General features: G+C 55.9%; 7 protein-coding genes across 7 annotated transcripts in view; 5 read left to right on the top strand and 2 right to left on the bottom strand.

The window, feature by feature from the left end:
- QBC33DRAFT_551424 (uncharacterized protein) overlaps window positions 1-662 on the bottom strand; it is a 3,256-nt gene extending 2,594 nt beyond the window's left edge. Inside the window, exon 1 of the mRNA XM_060429181.1 lies at window positions 143-662. Within this exon, the coding sequence (XP_060278973.1) occupies window positions 143-562 (420 nt within the window). The 5' untranslated portion in view covers window positions 563-662. The remainder of the gene's footprint in view (window positions 1-142) is intronic.
- Window positions 663-1,993: 1,331 nt separating this feature from the next.
- Window positions 1,994-3,503, top strand: QBC33DRAFT_574019 (uncharacterized protein; the record flags this gene model as incomplete). The annotated part of the gene is made up of 2 exons (XM_060430732.1): window positions 1,994-2,756; window positions 2,932-3,503. 2 exons carry the CDS (start codon window positions 1,994-1,996, stop codon window positions 3,501-3,503), a joined length of 1,335 nt encoding a protein of 444 aa, XP_060278972.1.
- Window positions 3,504-3,605: 102 nt separating this feature from the next.
- QBC33DRAFT_500687 (uncharacterized protein) lies at window positions 3,606-5,286 on the bottom strand. The gene is made up of 2 exons (XM_060425679.1): window positions 4,594-5,286; window positions 3,606-4,522 (listed from the first exon to the last, which is right to left on the bottom strand). The coding sequence occupies exons 1-2, from the start codon at window positions 5,120-5,122 to the stop codon at window positions 3,975-3,977; spliced, it is 1,077 nt and encodes a 358-aa protein (XP_060278971.1). The 5' UTR covers window positions 5,123-5,286; the 3' UTR covers window positions 3,606-3,974.
- Window positions 5,287-6,102: 816 nt separating this feature from the next.
- Window positions 6,103-6,378, top strand: QBC33DRAFT_563559 (uncharacterized protein; the record flags this gene model as incomplete). Its single annotated transcript, XM_060430295.1, has 1 exon — window positions 6,103-6,378. The coding sequence occupies one exon, from the start codon at window positions 6,103-6,105 to the stop codon at window positions 6,376-6,378; it is 276 nt and encodes a 91-aa protein (XP_060278970.1).
- Window positions 6,379-8,257: 1,879 nt separating this feature from the next.
- QBC33DRAFT_519330 (uncharacterized protein) lies at window positions 8,258-10,320 on the top strand (the record flags this gene model as incomplete). The annotated part of the gene is made up of 3 exons (XM_060426286.1): window positions 8,258-8,293; window positions 8,373-8,542; window positions 9,039-10,320. 3 exons carry the CDS (start codon window positions 8,258-8,260, stop codon window positions 10,318-10,320), a joined length of 1,488 nt encoding a protein of 495 aa, XP_060278969.1.
- Window positions 10,321-11,466: 1,146 nt separating this feature from the next.
- QBC33DRAFT_256951 (glycoside hydrolase family 114 protein) lies at window positions 11,467-12,643 on the top strand. Its single transcript, XM_060423070.1, has 2 exons — window positions 11,467-12,062; window positions 12,116-12,643. Exons 1-2 carry the CDS (start codon window positions 11,562-11,564, stop codon window positions 12,515-12,517), a joined length of 903 nt encoding a protein of 300 aa, XP_060278968.1. The 5' UTR covers window positions 11,467-11,561; the 3' UTR covers window positions 12,518-12,643.
- QBC33DRAFT_574015 (serum paraoxonase/arylesterase 1) lies at window positions 12,600-14,584 on the top strand. The gene is made up of 2 exons (XM_060430731.1): window positions 12,600-13,206; window positions 13,277-14,584. The coding sequence occupies exons 1-2, from the start codon at window positions 12,868-12,870 to the stop codon at window positions 14,282-14,284; spliced, it is 1,347 nt and encodes a 448-aa protein (XP_060278967.1). The 5' UTR covers window positions 12,600-12,867; the 3' UTR covers window positions 14,285-14,584.
- Window positions 14,585-15,369: the final 785 nt, after the last annotated feature.

Here is a 15,369-nt window from a genome sequence, read left to right as displayed (position 1 = left end):
CCCCGCCCCCCCCGCCCGCCCGCCCCCCCCCCCCCCCCCCCCCCCCCCCCCCCCCCCCCCCCCTTTGGTCAGTTAGGTATCCATATATGCGCATAAATCCCCACACATACCCTGCGGAGAGAGAGAAGGAGGGGCAACTGACCTTGACTTTGCGCTGGCTGCACATATCGCAGGCCCGTCGAAGCCTGGTTCCCTTGTGATGTTGCTGGGCTGGCGAGAGCGAAGTCCCCGGTGAGTAGTGGGAATCATTATGAGGATGCAGCGGCGGCGGATACTGATGCGTCACCGGACTCTGTCCGGGCGCGGCGCCGGCAACGGCAGGCGCAGCTTGGAGAGCTCGCAAGCCTTGGTGGATTGTTGTTGCTGCTGCCGCCACTGCTGCTGCTTCGGCAGCAGTAGCGGACTGGGCCACTGACGATGACAAGCCGCCATTGTCAAACTGGTGATGCGGCGGGTGTTGATGCGGAGAGAGGGTTGCATGTTGATGGGTCTGTGGTGTTGTCGATGCAGCCTCGGCAGCCCCGGCAGACGCCGGCGACGCCACAGGATAGCTCGGCGACATGCCCCTACCCCCAACCAGAAATCCAGAAAACGGCGTTGTTTCTGACGGCAAGACTCCGGGAATACCTCGCTGGCAGGCGACTTATCGGAGGAGTTTCGGTTGAATCGCGGGAGATTGTTGAAGTTTTGCGAAGCAACAAGGCGGAGTGGGGGGCACCGCTCTAATGCAGGGTCACGTGATTCACGTTTTCTACCTGATTCTCATTACTCAGTGGATCGCGCTCATGTCGAACGTCTTCATTGATATGAGAGCGACTGGCGTATTTGGGCGGTGGTGCTTGCAGTTCTCGCGCGATTTGTGCTTGTACAGTTACCTATATTGAAATTGGAAAACAACAACAGACTACCTATAGAATGTCTGGCTCACTTTGAGCTTCGAAGCGAAATGTCCCCAGGTCATATGCAAAGTCAGGTGACTGGAATGCCTCAGTAACCTACCTACCTACCGAGTGACGCCCCAACGACACCTCATCTCATCCAAATATCAACTTTGGTACCAGAGACGATAGCATGGCATTCCTCTGCCTGTGGCCATGGTGGGTATGTTGGGGTTTTCCTCAACAATGCAGCTCTTAGGAAAGGCAGAAACAATCAGATTCACCAACTAGTTGATGAGGAATGATTCTTCCTTGTTAATTCGAGCTTGCTTCCCAACAAAGTATTCCGATGAATCGTGTAAATGGGGTTTGGGTTTGGATATATTCCATGGTTTGTACTCAAAGGCCTGCAGTTAAGAGCCAATAACACTCTTGTCATAGTTCTTTGTTATTAGTTGCTGGAGGAGGAAATAGCACTGTCACACAATGAAACCTAAAAATCGGGAACATTGTTGTTTAGGATATGACGGTTTCTGCGTGAAGATCGTGCTTGCACTAACTCTGGTTCGAAAATGTAGTAGTGATTTCTCAAGAAACTTGGAGAACGGCCAGAAGACTGACCTTCTTCCCTCACATTCACTGAGGTGTGGTTCAAGATTTTGCGGGATTGTCTGGGAGATACTGTGTACTTCACCAGGCAGGCAATTATCTACCTCACCTCTTGCCTTAAAAGTACGGGTACCTACTGTTCTTGTTGCCAACTAATGTCACTATCAAGCAACAAAATTTTCCCATCCTTCCACTATCCATTGTTTTCTCCCAGTTTTTCCTTCCTCCTCCATCGCCGCACCTGCAAACATCTCTCTGGCCTTTTAGGTCTATCTTGCAACATTTCTCGCTTCCGAATCCTCAATCTAGATTTCGAATGGAGACGAAAGTGTACGAAGATATTTCAGAAGATTATTTTCGGGTTTGCCATTTTGATCCAGCACCGAGCAAAGTAAGTGTCTTTTCTATCTTTTCCCTGAAAACTCAAGCGATCTTCAAGTCCATGTCCATCGGCTTGACTCAATGCGGAAAGAAATGAGCCAAAGCTAACCATGGTCTAACAGACGATGTCTTCCCCGGGCTCTTCCCGCCTGGAGAGGCTGCCACTGACGCTCCTGCAGGACATCATCGGCAGGTTCGTCGCTCAGGTGATGACAGAATATGAAGAGCACTGGGCCTCTAGTCGGCCAGGCGAGACCAACCAGGACAAGCACCGTGACCTTCGTCATCTGATGCTGACATCGAAGACGGTCTCGGCGGTAGCCAAGCAGGTTCTGTACCGCGTTATATACATCGACACGCATGTCATGCTTTTGAAATTGCTCTCCACACTTCTCGATCAGCCCGAGAACGGTGAGCTGGTGAGAGTCCTCGAGTGTACCGTGGAGCAAGATGAGGCAGCATTGCCGAGATCCGAGAGACTTCATTACCAGTCTCACCAGTACGGAATTGATTTGGTCGAGCATTTGGTGGATCATTCCATTGTTCAGGAGATTCGAGACAAATGGGAGGAGGGGCTGTTTTGCGGTCTGAAGGAGATATTCGCTACCATTTTCCTCTCAGCCCCGAAAGTGCAGCACCTGTCGCTCATGATCCCACCTCTAGAGGAAGGGGAATGGGACCGCTATAGCAACAACAGCTTCGCAGAACTCCTGACCCTGTCCGACGACAGAGTCCCAGCGACCATCGGCACATGTTTGCAGACCCTTAGCCTGTGGCACCCACTCGGCGAATGCTTCCACCCTAGGTTGCGATGCCTCCACCCCAGCGACCTGTTCCCGTACATGCCTTTACTCAGACTTCCAAGCCTCAAGACGCTGGAACTAGCGGGTATTAATTTCCCTATCGGGATAGCTATGGGCCGGCGGGGCAAGACGATTCTCAGCAATCTTTCCCCATCTCAATCTCAGACGATGCGTGCCGGCCAACCTGGAATATATCCGCGACCTGCTTAAGGATTGTCCGAAATTGCGCACGCTAAACCTGTGCCACAACCCCATTTCAGAGACGGCTAGAGTTTCCAACGACCCGGGTCCTCTATCGTTTACTCCCAACGGGGTGATGTACCGCACCGGGACCACTTTGACTCTGGCGGCTCCACCCCCCGAGGCAGAAAATTGGAACAAGATCCTTTCCGATGTTGGAAAGACACTCGAGAGCCTCTGCTTCAAAGAGGAAGTCGAACACCCGAGGCACTTCAGTCTGGAGCAGAGCTTCCACTACATGTTTGGCGAGCACCGGAAACTCTCATGCATTTCGGATTTTCCGAAGCTCACGACCCTGTCCATCGACCTCGTGCACCTGCTCGATGTGATCCTGCCCTTCGGGATGCCCACCCCCAACGACCATGATGCCCGCAAAGTCCGTCTTACGCAGTGGTTCAGCAGCCTCGAACTGCCCCCGAACCTGAGCACGATCAATCTCTACTCTGCATTCCATACCGACACGATCGCCGTCCTGGCCGTGCGATACATGCTGTCCGACGAGCCCGAACGATTCCCGCAGCTGCAGATGGTCGTCCTTCAGATATTCAACGGCCTTGGGATCGACCGGGCTACCCTGCGAGATAAGGCCTGACTCCCCAGCACGTGGCTGAGTGTAGGGTTGCCGGGGGTGTAATCCCCATCCCGCCTCGCGGTCCTTCTTCCACCCCCGAAGGGGTCACCGGCCCAAGCGGAGACGAAATGTGGCGTGGTGTTGAGTTGACCGACGACGACATGCGGAATGACCTTCAGCGCTGGCGGGAGGATTCTGGAGACGAGTCGGAGTGAGGTGGGCAACGAGGACCCGGGCAACTTGATATACCGGGGGTATCTTTTTGAAAGGGGCGATACTGGCAACCATAATGACCCTGAAGTGGGACTGCTTCAGGCTGGTTGGTAGAGGTGCGATCTGGGCCTCACTTTCGGTGGGAGAATCCGCCCTCAAAGTTTGATACCTACATAGGAAAAATGGAGCATCATCCTCTGTATTATTGCCGCCCAGTGACAGCTCAGTGTATATCGTAGAAGAAGATGCACACTCGCATCGCTAACAACCAATTCCCACTCACAGATCCGCCCTCGCCGGCTCGCCAGCCCACACCCGCCGAATCAGCTCACGGATAGGCTCCCTCTCAACCTCCCTCGGATTCCAGTACGGGTTGCTAACAGCAATATCCGCCGCCCTGTCGACATCCTCCTCCCGCATCCCAAAGTCCTTCAGCGCCCTCTTGACCCCGAGGCTCTCGAGCAGTACATTCAGCCCCTTGACAGCATCGCCCTCGCTCCCCGGCAGCGCGCCCGCGAGCCTGGCCATGGCCTCCGGGATCCGCGGTGCGTTGTACGCGACGGCGTGCGGCAGCACCGCCGTGTGCGTCTCGGCGTGCGGCAGCCCGAAGCTGCCGCCCAGAACGTGGCACAGCTTGTGGTGCAGCGACATGCCCACGCTGCCAAGACAGGTGCCGCACAGCCACGCCCCGTACAGAGCCGACGACCGCGCTGACCGCGACGAGGGGTCGCGCACTAGCTCCGGGAGGGAGGTGGCGAGCGCGCGGGTGCCCTCCTCGGCGAGGAGGTTGATGATTGGGTTGGTGTTGCGGGCGTAGAGCGCCTCGACTGTTTTGGTGGGCGTGCAGTGTCAGTCAGCAAGAACAAGAAGAGAGTTTGTGAGAAGGGGGAAAACCCACCGGCATGCGCGATGGCGTTCACGCCGCTAACGGCGCTCATTCCCACGGGCAGGGTCATGGTGAGGTCGACGTCGTATATGACGGTCCCGGGCAGGATCTTGGGGTCGGACCTCGTCGTCTTTGCACCGTCGGCCGTCTCGCCCAGGATCGGGGTCATCTCGCTTCCGGCGTAGGTGGTGGGGATGCAGATGTGCGGCATGCCCGTGCGGATGCTGATGGCCTTGCCCAGGCCGATGGTGCTCCCGCCGCCGATGGAGACGACGCAGTCGGCCGAGCGAGACTTGGCGTACTCAACCGCCCGGTCGGTGACGTGGGTTGGCGTGTGCATCGTCGCCTCAGAGAAGAGGCCCGCCACCTTGCCCTGCAGCACGTCATTCTTGAGCCCTTCTGCCTGGCCGACCTGCTCCGGTGTCGAGAGTAGGAGTGGGGCCGACAGATTGAGGCGTTCCAGCTCGGCGGGCAGTTTCTGGAGCGTGCCGTGGCCAAAGATCACCCGGCCCGGGTTTGCGTTATACTCGAATTGGTCCATCTTGATTGATCTGAAACTTCCAAGGTTGTGGATTTTTTTAAGAATGGTCAAACAGTGGTCGAGATTTCAAATGTGAGGGTCATGCCATGTTAATTAAGTAGGCAGGTACCTGCATTTCGGCATCTGGGGGCTACCCCCCCGCTCTTGGTTGACACCGGGCCCGCTCGATCGGTACTTGGCATCGAATTACGGCGCTTTAACCAACCTATTCGTCAGCACTAACAAACCCACTGCGGCGATACCTTGAGCCGCTAGCACGCCGAACTTCTTATCGCCGATGCGATTATTCCCGATGTCTGCTGAACCATGGGTTAAAAAAACATGCCGTTTGCGGCGGTACGTACCACAGGGTCTGCACCTAGCAAAGAATCTGAAAGGTCAACACAACTGCGTGACGCGGCGGCAGGACTTAAACAGCGCACAATACACGCACTGGCATTGCGATTTGAGGTTGGCCCCACCAGCACTCTAGTTGACAGTACCAAATGAGGTTGGGAGACCGTACTTAGGTAGACAGAAGAAGGAAACTACGGTTGTGGTTTCCGTGTAAGTGATCAGTGGCCTCAACTGACCCGATTAGGCAGGGGATATACGAGGTTCAAAAAAATGGATATCTTTGACCCAGCATCGCCAAGTGGAGATGATGAAGTTACTTATGAAGCAAGGAAGAAGTCGAGCTTGATGCACTGGCTAGGGTCGAGGCGCAGGGCAAGAAAGGATGGACACCATCACATTACGCTGCCGATGCGGAAATCCATCACACTGCTTCTGCTGGTCGAGGTCGGAGGCCCAGCCATCACCGGCAGAGTGGCACATGACGGACAGACGATGCTTCGTCTTTCTTGCTCGACAGCCACGCTGAAATCACGCTCTAGAATCAGATGCCGAATCAAACACGGGCAACATAGGGCAGCTCCGGAACCCGTCCTCGCTGTCTAGAGGTAGGACTCCTCCACTCTCGCGGACGATGCGCTAGGCCAATGGTCCTGGTCGAGAGGCTGCACCAGCGCTACCTCTGGGCCGAACAGCTCTGCATCATCCATGACGACGACCGGCACAAGATCCCCCAGATCGACAACATGGCCGCCATCTTCGCCCGCGCCTCCCTGACCATCGTCACCTTCCACGACCGCGCCGCCGATACCAAGCTGCGGGGCCTGTTGAGAATCTTGGACGCGAGGTCACCTCGTCACAGAGTGGTAAGGAACGCCCGGGAAAGACAGAAGTTGGAGTCTATCCTGTTATCGTTGGGCTAGGGCAGCCACCCAGGCAAAGCCTGAGTCGAGCTGCACCTGGCCGAGAGATACGGGCGAAATATCAAGGGAAAACCGTCCCAGACGACCTCGGGCCGATCGATATTGAGGAGGGCAGCTAGTGAAGGTGCCTCAGGCAAAGCGGATTCGTGCCACGGGTAGAAGAGGAGGGGCATCACATGCCGCCACCAACGGAATCCGAAGGGCTTCGCCTTCTCCCCCAAGGAGAGCCTCTAGGCGAGTTTGGTGTCATTGAACAAGGAGAGCATGTGTCAAAGCGCTCAACAGACGGCCCCCGGGCCGCAAAGCTCTCCACATCCCCAAGCGGGCCAGGCCAGAGATAACAAGCGCGCAGCTTCGTCCTAGTTATAGGCGCCACCACCGCCTCGAAAAAAATTGCAAAGTGGAGGAAAAGGAGAGGGAGCCAAACGAAAGCTGAGAAAATGCGAGGGCACGAAAAAAAAAATTGCCCCCCCGTGGAGTCGAACCACGTACCTCCCTGGGTGTGGGTTCTAGGAGATAAGAATAATACCACAGGGCGCTCTACCGTTGAGCTAGGCGGGCTTCTTAATACCCTCTAACCTACTCGAGCATATAAGGCCTTACTGCAGCGAGAGAGGGGGGTAAAAAAAAGGGGTTGGCGAAAATGTCCCTCCATAAAGTCCTTCCAGAGAAAAGGTCCAGTCTGCCATATCCTTCAGCAAACTCGAACAAGTAAAAAAAAAAAAAACCTTTGCCTAAAAGAGCGCAGAGTAAAAGAAAGGGGTACAAAAATGGAGAACGGGGAGGGAAAAAAAGCCCCCCCGTGGAGTCGAACCACGTACCTCCCTGGGGGTTCTAGGAGATAAGAATAATACCACAGGGCGCTCTACCGTTGAGCTAGGGGGGCTGTTACTACCCTCCAACGCACTGAGATCTATAAGGCGTTGACAGGGCCTAAGAAAAGGTTAAACTGGAAGCAGTCGGGAAAATTGCCTCTCTGGAAAGGCACGCAGTATGCCTTTGCCACCGAAGGTTTTGCAAAAGAAAGGCGATGCCCAAGAAAACCCTCACTAAGTCTTGAAATATGGGCGAGGTCTTGCCGGTGGACAGGAAAGCAAAAGTAAGTGATGAAAAAAAAAGGGGGTGGAAAAAAAAAGCCCCCCCGTGGAGTCGAACCACGTACCTCCCTGGGAGTTCTAGGAGATAAGAATGATACCACAGGGCGCTCTACCGTTGAGCTAGGCAGGCTTGAGTACTAACCCCCAGGGTACTCGAACATACATAGGGGGGAGGGGGCGGGTGCCCCTCCCTAAAACCGTACCACGTGCCACCCAGGAGAAGCACCTGCAGTATAGAGGACTCTAGTACCTAAGACCCTTCAACATTCTTGAGGAAAAATGCAAGGCCTTGCCCTGTAGACGGGAGAGGAAAAGGAGAGGGAATAAAAAAGAAGACGGCAAAAAAAGAAGAAAAAAAGAAATGCCCCCCCGTGGAGTCGAACCACGCACCTCCCTGAGTTTGAGTTCTAGGGATAAGAATAATACTCTGGGGCGCTCTGCCGCTGAGCTAGGCGGGCTTGTTACTGACCCTCTATCCTACTTGGACATATAGGGTGCCTTCTGGACAGCGGACAAGCAAGGTTTGACGCCCAGAAAGTTAATTTTGCCACCCCGCACTCGTCTTCGGAACGAGCGCCGTGGGAGGCGGGATTCTCGCCGGAATGGGGACGTCGACAGACACAGGTTTGACGGGCAGGGCCATGTCATGGCCAAGCTCGCCGATCGAGTTCGGGCGAGGTCGGTCGGTGCAGCGAGCAATGAAACTATGCGTAGTCGCAACCATGACAACTGAAGTTCTGGCTGGTGCATAGATGACCCCATCCCTGTCTGTGCGAGGCAAGATGGCCTCGCCAGCCTGGGTGGAGGGTGCCGAGGTTGTCAGTCGAGGAATGAAGGACCGACACCAATGTGCTGAAGCAGAAGGGGGCCACGACGGTGCTCTTGTGGCAGCCGCAGGTTTGGGAACGGGCAGATGAAGACTTTGAGAGGGTGAACAAAAGATTGAAAGGGTCCAGAGAGTTGGCCACCGTTTTTGCGATTGGAGACAGGTCCTTGACCTTCAAGCGGACATTCTCCAGGAGGCGTGATGCGACCAGCATCAGAGAACATGGCTGTCGCCAGGCCCAGTGGGCTTCAAGTCGAATCCAAGAGCAAGAAGGCCGTCGACTTCGACAGCAGCTCTTTAAGGGGATAAGAAGTGTGACCAGAAGGCAGAGAATGGGGTGAAGGAAGGGGCAGCCAGACCAGACGACAGGCAGTCGCAAGCTGAGACCGATCTGCTTGTATTGTCCATCGTGCATTGCATATCCCCCTTGAATACGGAGCTCCGGTAGCCTGTCAACATCGTCACCGTTAGCATATGTCTCTTCGATGTGGGGGATGGTTGTTGGGGTGGCTTTTATCTTCGTTGATGACAGCTGGAGGGCAATACCAGTCGAACGTAGTCGAAAAGCTAGATACAAGGTTTAGGAGGAGAACCCACTTCGCGCTGTCACGAGACTTCGCATCATAGGAAACTACTTGGTCTGTGTGTCAGTCTGTGGCGGTCTGTGCGTGTCTCTGGGAATTTTCCATTCCTCGATCTTGAACACTTGGAGAAGCAACGCCTCCTACCTTACACAGGAGGGAAAATTCAGGCGTCATGTCCACGACGCTACTCCCTTTACTGTATCAGACCAGGACTCTCCAGCGCCTTCCACGAGCCATTTTCCGGCCTCTCACCCTCCGAAGCCTGTCCCATACTGCTCCGCCGCGATCCCGTAAGCCAGCTCGACAGAACCGGACGGGACCCGATGCCATCCCGTTCGAGCTGCCCGCCGATGTAGAACTCACGGAGGAAGAGTCGGGGGAGCCTCCAGAGCCCGAGGATGGGCGGTCGACGATCACGCCAACCGAGCGCGACGCCTTCGATCGCATCTTCCAAGAGATCGCATCCCGGGGAAACGGCAGACAATCCGACCCGGCCTTCGACTCAAGTACGAGGCGTCGCCATAGAGGCGCTCATCCCGCAAATATCATAATCCAGGAAGCGGCGAGGGACCATGCGGGCTCGCTGGACCAGAACTTCACGGCGACCGACCGCGCTGAAGCCCTGCTCCGATTCCCACCCAGCCTTCGAAGAGCAGCAAAATTAGCTCTGGGGTTCAATGAACCACTCGGACAGCATGGACATGGAGGTGTAGGAGCTGGTTTGGAAGGGGGAGGCGAAAAGGTGACCGAGCGAAGAGAAGGCGATGGCATCACCCTGGAGTCACAGTTCAGTCACGACAACGAGCTGCGGCGCCAAGAACAGAGTCGCGTAGAACAGAAGATGAGCGAGGCGAAGACAGACTTTGAGCTATGGGACATACTGGAAGCGGAAGTTTTCTCCATGGTGGACAAGCTCGGAATCGGCGAGGGCCAGCAACCGTCGAAAGGGAAGTCCAAGAAACATCGCCGCAAGAAGAACGTTGGTTCCGAAGACAGCTGCGAGCTCAGCATGGATGTACACGGGCCTCTATACCCGTCTCTTCTGCACCACGCCCTCCGACTCTTCGACCAGGGCTTCGCCAAGTCCTCGCCCCTCGCGCTCTCGATGCTCCCACGCATCAAGCAGCTCGGCCTCGCCAGCTACGTCCTCGGGGTACCCACGTCGTTCTACAACTCCCTCATGAGCATCCTCTGGTACCGCTACAACAACGTCCCCGCCGTCCTCGGCCTTTGGGACGAGATGCACCACGCGGGCCTGTCCTACGACGAGCACTCCCGCCGCATCCTCGTCAGCGCACAGGAGAGCCTGCAGCCATATGCCGACGGCGACAAGGGCCCGTTCGTCGGCGAGATCTTGACTGCGGCCGAGTTTGGGCCTGCCGTCCAGTCGCGGATTCGGAACTGCCGGATGCGAGACGGCGTAGCTGTGGGATAGCGGGGTGAGGGCCATATGCAGAAACTCATGAGAGAGTCGGTCGGCGATCGTACTCGTCGGATCGTGACTACTCCACCACCTGCTGCTCGGCTGTTTCGGGGAGAATGTCTGTCCGAAGCCAGAGCATCGGGAGCACCCGCTTGCGCAGCAGCAAACATCTGTGCATCCCTGGCAAACCGAATTTGCCAGGGGGTTCGGAGACATGGGAACTTCCCACTCGAGTCTCGGCGCAGGCACTTGTTGGGCGAGGAAGGTGGCGTGTGATGGGTACCATTGAGTCGTATGGCTGGCCATTAATTACTTGTTCCTCGGGCGCGCCCACCAATGTCGTGTACATGCGTATGTAGGGTCTCCCAGCCACCAATGGTTTGGAAACACCTCCTAACAAGGAATATCTCGCTCATCGTGATGCAACTCGCTACCTGACCAAGCTCTTCGCCGCGACAGGTGTTTGGATGGGTGGCCACTTTTCCGCCATGGGACAGTCTAATGGAGCTACGTATGGATGCAATAGAAGCTGAGCAACTCCTCCAGGAGGCGCGTCGCCAGATGATGACGTTTGTTTTCTTTTTTTCCTGGGGCACAAGCTCAGTGGAAATCCTGAGGGCATTCGGAGCTAGACAGCTAACTACTACATGTACTAGTGTGGTGTGCTAATCGAGGAGCTTGTGTGACACCCCTGCGCTCGGAGAGGTTGATAGTTTTGTCGATCTCCTCCCCCCTGGGTGGTGATTCCGGCAGTCACCACGCCAACCAGGGGGGGCGGCATTTAGCGAATGAGCCTCAATGCGGCCGCGCGGCAGGTATCAGGCAGCCGAATAAATGGAAAAGCGAAGTTTCTTGCACACGTGTCCATTGATTGGGCAGACCTGGATTTCTGGTGACATTTTTACTGGCGCCCGGTCCCATCCCGCGACCCTGTGGAGAGATCTCCTACGGCTCCTGGCATCTGGTCATGGGCCGTGCCGTAAAGGCGATCCTTCCGCACTCTCCCGCCAAGACCGAGTCTTAGATCCTTCCAGGCAGCCGTCGGAAGCACCATGGCGGTGATATTATTGGAATTTGGAGGCCGGACAATGCCTTAATTTCTGGCAGTCATTACTCCCCGTACAGGTCGTTAAAAGACTTCATGATTCCCAACTCACAACTCACCCCCTTTTGTATTGTACAAGTACCAACCACCAACTTCCTATCATATCATCCACCCCATTTACCCGCCTTGCACCCATTCCAAGTGGAAAATGAAGACAATCCCGCCGTCCCTCACAATCGGCCTGGCCACCTTTGCCGGCGTCTGCCACGGGATGATCTCGAGGTACGATACGGACTTCTGGGCCTCCATCCCTGTCGAGACCTGGAAGCCAGTGTTGGGCGCCCCGTGGCAGATTGTGCTCTCAAACACCCTCAACCTGTCTGAGACCGTTGTGCCGTCCACCATCCAGATCTTCGACATCGACCTCTTCGACAACACCAACGACGGCATCGACGACTCCGCCATCAACACCCTGCACGGCCTCGGCAAGAAGGTCATTTGCTACTTCAGCGCCGGCACCTTTGAGCCCGAGCGGCCTGATGCCAGCCGGTTCGAGGCTGCCGACATGGGCAAGGAGCTCCCCGACTGGCCGGGCGAGAAGTGGCTCAACTTGAACAGCAAGAATGTCCGGAGCATCATGGATGACCGGATCGCCCTGGCTGCCCGGATGGGCTGTGACGCCATCGACCCCGACAACGTGGACGCCTATGTAAGTCTCTCCTCCCAGCCGCTGTCAAGTCTGCCCGCTGACCATTGCGACAGGACAACGACAACGGCCTGGGCCTGAAGGAGGCCGACTCGATCAGCTTCGTCGAGTATCTCGCCGCGGAGGCGTACCAGTATAACATGGCCATCGGGCTGAAGAACGCCGGCGCCATCATCGACGACGTCCAGGACGTCGTCCACTTCGCGGTTAACGAGCAGTGCGTCGACCAAAAGGAGTGCAAGGTCTACACCAAATTCCTCGCCTCGTTGAAGCCTGTCTTCCACATCGAGTACCCGGCCGGCGCCGGCAAGTCCGTGTCCGAGAAAGACCGGAAGCTGAACTGCGAGGGCTCCGATGTGGGGATCCCCAACTTCAGCACCGTCCTCAAGACCGAGGACCTGGATGGCTGGACTGAGTACTGCGATGGGACTGTTGTCACCACCGCGGTGGAGCGCTAGAACTGGTAGTCACATGAAATTACGAATTATGTATTTTGGGAGCTTGTGTGAATGCATATTTATGTATTCAATTCCGTGTCCATGTGCCGCAGTAGCTCTCCTGCCAAGTGTATGATCGACGTTAAGAGTGGCGCCAAGTCCATCATCGTTGTTGTGATGTCAGGCCATCCTCATTCAATGCCGAGGCAATCCCCTCAATGAGGGGAAGCGCCACATTTGACACAGATCCAATTGACCCGGCATCTCAACCGTCAATAATAAATCGACGCAGAATACCATTTATTTTTGGCGCCGGTGCGGTCCTCAATGGTAAACAAACTGCACTGGTGATTGATTAGCGTCATACGAAGATGAGCTCGATCCTGTCATCGCCCAGGGCCGTGCTAACGGTCCTCGTGCCCATCCTCCTCGCGTATCTATACGGGCCCTCGATACGTCGCGGCGCGACTGTGCTTGGCGCTTTCCGGACGCCGGAGAACACGCTGATCGCGAGTCCGGACGACATCGTCTTCATCGATGACACGGTCCACTGCGAGGACGTCCACTACTATGCTCCCAGCCACAGCCTTTTCACGGCCTGTGAGGACTCTGAGGACACTCGGTTCGCCTGGTTCCCGCCCCTTGCGACCTTCACCGACCCCGCCTTGGGCGCAACGGCGAGGGGTTCCATCCATGTCGTCGACCCAGACGTAGGTCAACTCACTGGGATCCCGCGTCAAATAGCATGTTTGTTTCCTAGATGCTAACTGCAACCAACAGACCAAGAAGTCTCGGAGGCTCAGCTTCGAGAACTTCGATGGCCCGTTCATCACCCACGGCATCGACGTGATCACGGACCCGGAGTCGAAAGACGGTAGTGCCGTCTACATCTTCGCCGTGAACCACGTGCCGGGCCAGGAGTATCTCGATGTAAAGAAAGGCGACGACGACAACGACAAGGCATCCAAGATCGCCAACAAGGCCGCCTCGCGCATCGAGATCTTCCACCACACCCTAGGCTCCTCCTCGGCGCGCCACATCCGCACCGTCCAGCACCCGCTGATCGCGACCCCCAACGACATCGTCGCCGTCAGCCCCACCTCCTTCTACGTCACCAACGACCACCACTACCGCGAGGGCCACCTGCGCCTGCTCGAGGACGTCTACTCGGGCGCGACCTGGTCGACCGTCATCCACGTGCGCCTCCTCGCCGACTCCGACTCCCCGGCCGAGGCATCCGTGGCCGTCTCGGGCCTGCACAACAACAACGGCCTCGGCCACGGCCGCACCCCCGACGAGATCCTCGTCGGTAGCTGCTGCAGCGGCGTCTTGCACGTCGGCACCGTGCCTCCGCCTGGCTCCGGCGAGGCACCTATCAGCCTGGGTGCGGGAGCTGTTAGCGTGGACTCCATCATTGATAATCCGAGCTACTTTTCCGATCCATTTGCTGGGTATGGCGGTGGTGGTGATGCGAGCGGCTTCGTCCTGCCGGGCTTGTCGAGGGCGGTGGACTTGCAGAAGACGTGCCGTGACCCGGCGGCGATGGAGCCTATCATGGTGTGGTACGCTAGGCCGCCGGTTGCGACGACGGAGGGGGATGGGGCCGGGAAAGTGGACGGCTGGGAGACGAGGCTGCTGTTTGAGGACGACGGGGAGAGGATGAGGAGCGCGAGCGCGGCGGTGCTGATTGCCATTGACCCCGAGAAGGAGGGCGGGAAGCGCAAGGCTTGGCTTTTTGTGACGGGGTTCCTTTCGCGGAACATGATTGCTGTGAAGGTTGATCTTTGAACATTTGGGGGACGGTGGTTTGGAAACGGGGGGTGGGAAGGGATCTTAACACGGGATTATGGATGTAAGTAGCTGAACTGAACTTATTTAATGATCGAGAGGAGGATTTCAATGTAGCTGTATTTGTTACAAAAAGGGGGGGACGGGGAGGAAGAAAAAAGAGGAGAAAATAAAAAGAGGAAACCCCCGTACAATAGTGGTATTACTGAACGAACCCTTCCGAATACCAGCACCAGCTTCCGCCTCGTTGTCCTGCTAGATTCACTAGTTCAAACTCGAGGTCAAGCTGTTTTCGCCGTGCAGCTATCTTCGTATGCCGACCAACGACTGTTCGTATTCTCAGCAATGGGGTGGTTAGACCATACTACTCGTCTCTTCGAGGAGGGAGTTGAGAGTGTGGCATCAATTGGATGCACACCGCTCTGGGTTTCGCAATGGGAAGCGTATGCTGACAATATCCGGCCCTGAGAGTGGCGACATGGAGCGACAAGAAAGTAATTATGGAAATACAGGCCACAACCGTCAAACACTTGTCGGCGTGTTATCTGTGCAACATTGGGTAAGTATTACTAGACAACCCACTCACAAACAATGATGACAGAGTTTGACAGATACAAATATTTCACAGTTCATCGCTTGGTGTTGTACATTTATACGATCATGTGGGACTGTGGAATGGAGGTACAGTACAGACATATGTTTTGAGGAATAGCCAGGGGAAGCGTATTGGGTTAGGTGATGGATCAATTCAATACAGAATATACTGCCCTCTCCACTGCTTTCGATGCCCTTTTGACACACAGGCAGCCGTTGCAATTTTGTGTCAAGTACCGCTATCCCACAGTCCTTCCACTGGATGGACTGGGGAGAGAAAAGTGCAAGCAGTGGCGGAGGTAGCGACGATCCAAACAACGTTTCCAAGGGTGGTAAGAGGGGCAGGGGGCAATCTTGTCCCCTGCAGCGTACCAGTCGACCTCAGCTTTCCCCAAGGACGTCACCAAAGGTGTCATCACAGACTTGCTAATGTAGAGGAAGGGAAGGATCGAACAATGGGAGAGGAATACCAATTTATACGACTGGGAGTA

Source organism: Phialemonium atrogriseum, assembly GCF_030411735.1.
Source record: "Phialemonium atrogriseum strain 8032-3 unplaced genomic scaffold QBC33scaffold_38, whole genome shotgun sequence".
In the NCBI taxonomy this organism is placed as follows: domain Eukaryota; kingdom Fungi; phylum Ascomycota; class Sordariomycetes; order Cephalothecales; family Cephalothecaceae; genus Phialemonium; species Phialemonium atrogriseum.
The sequence above is the reverse complement of the archived record's forward strand: the minus strand, read 5'-3'. Positions and strand labels throughout refer to the sequence as shown.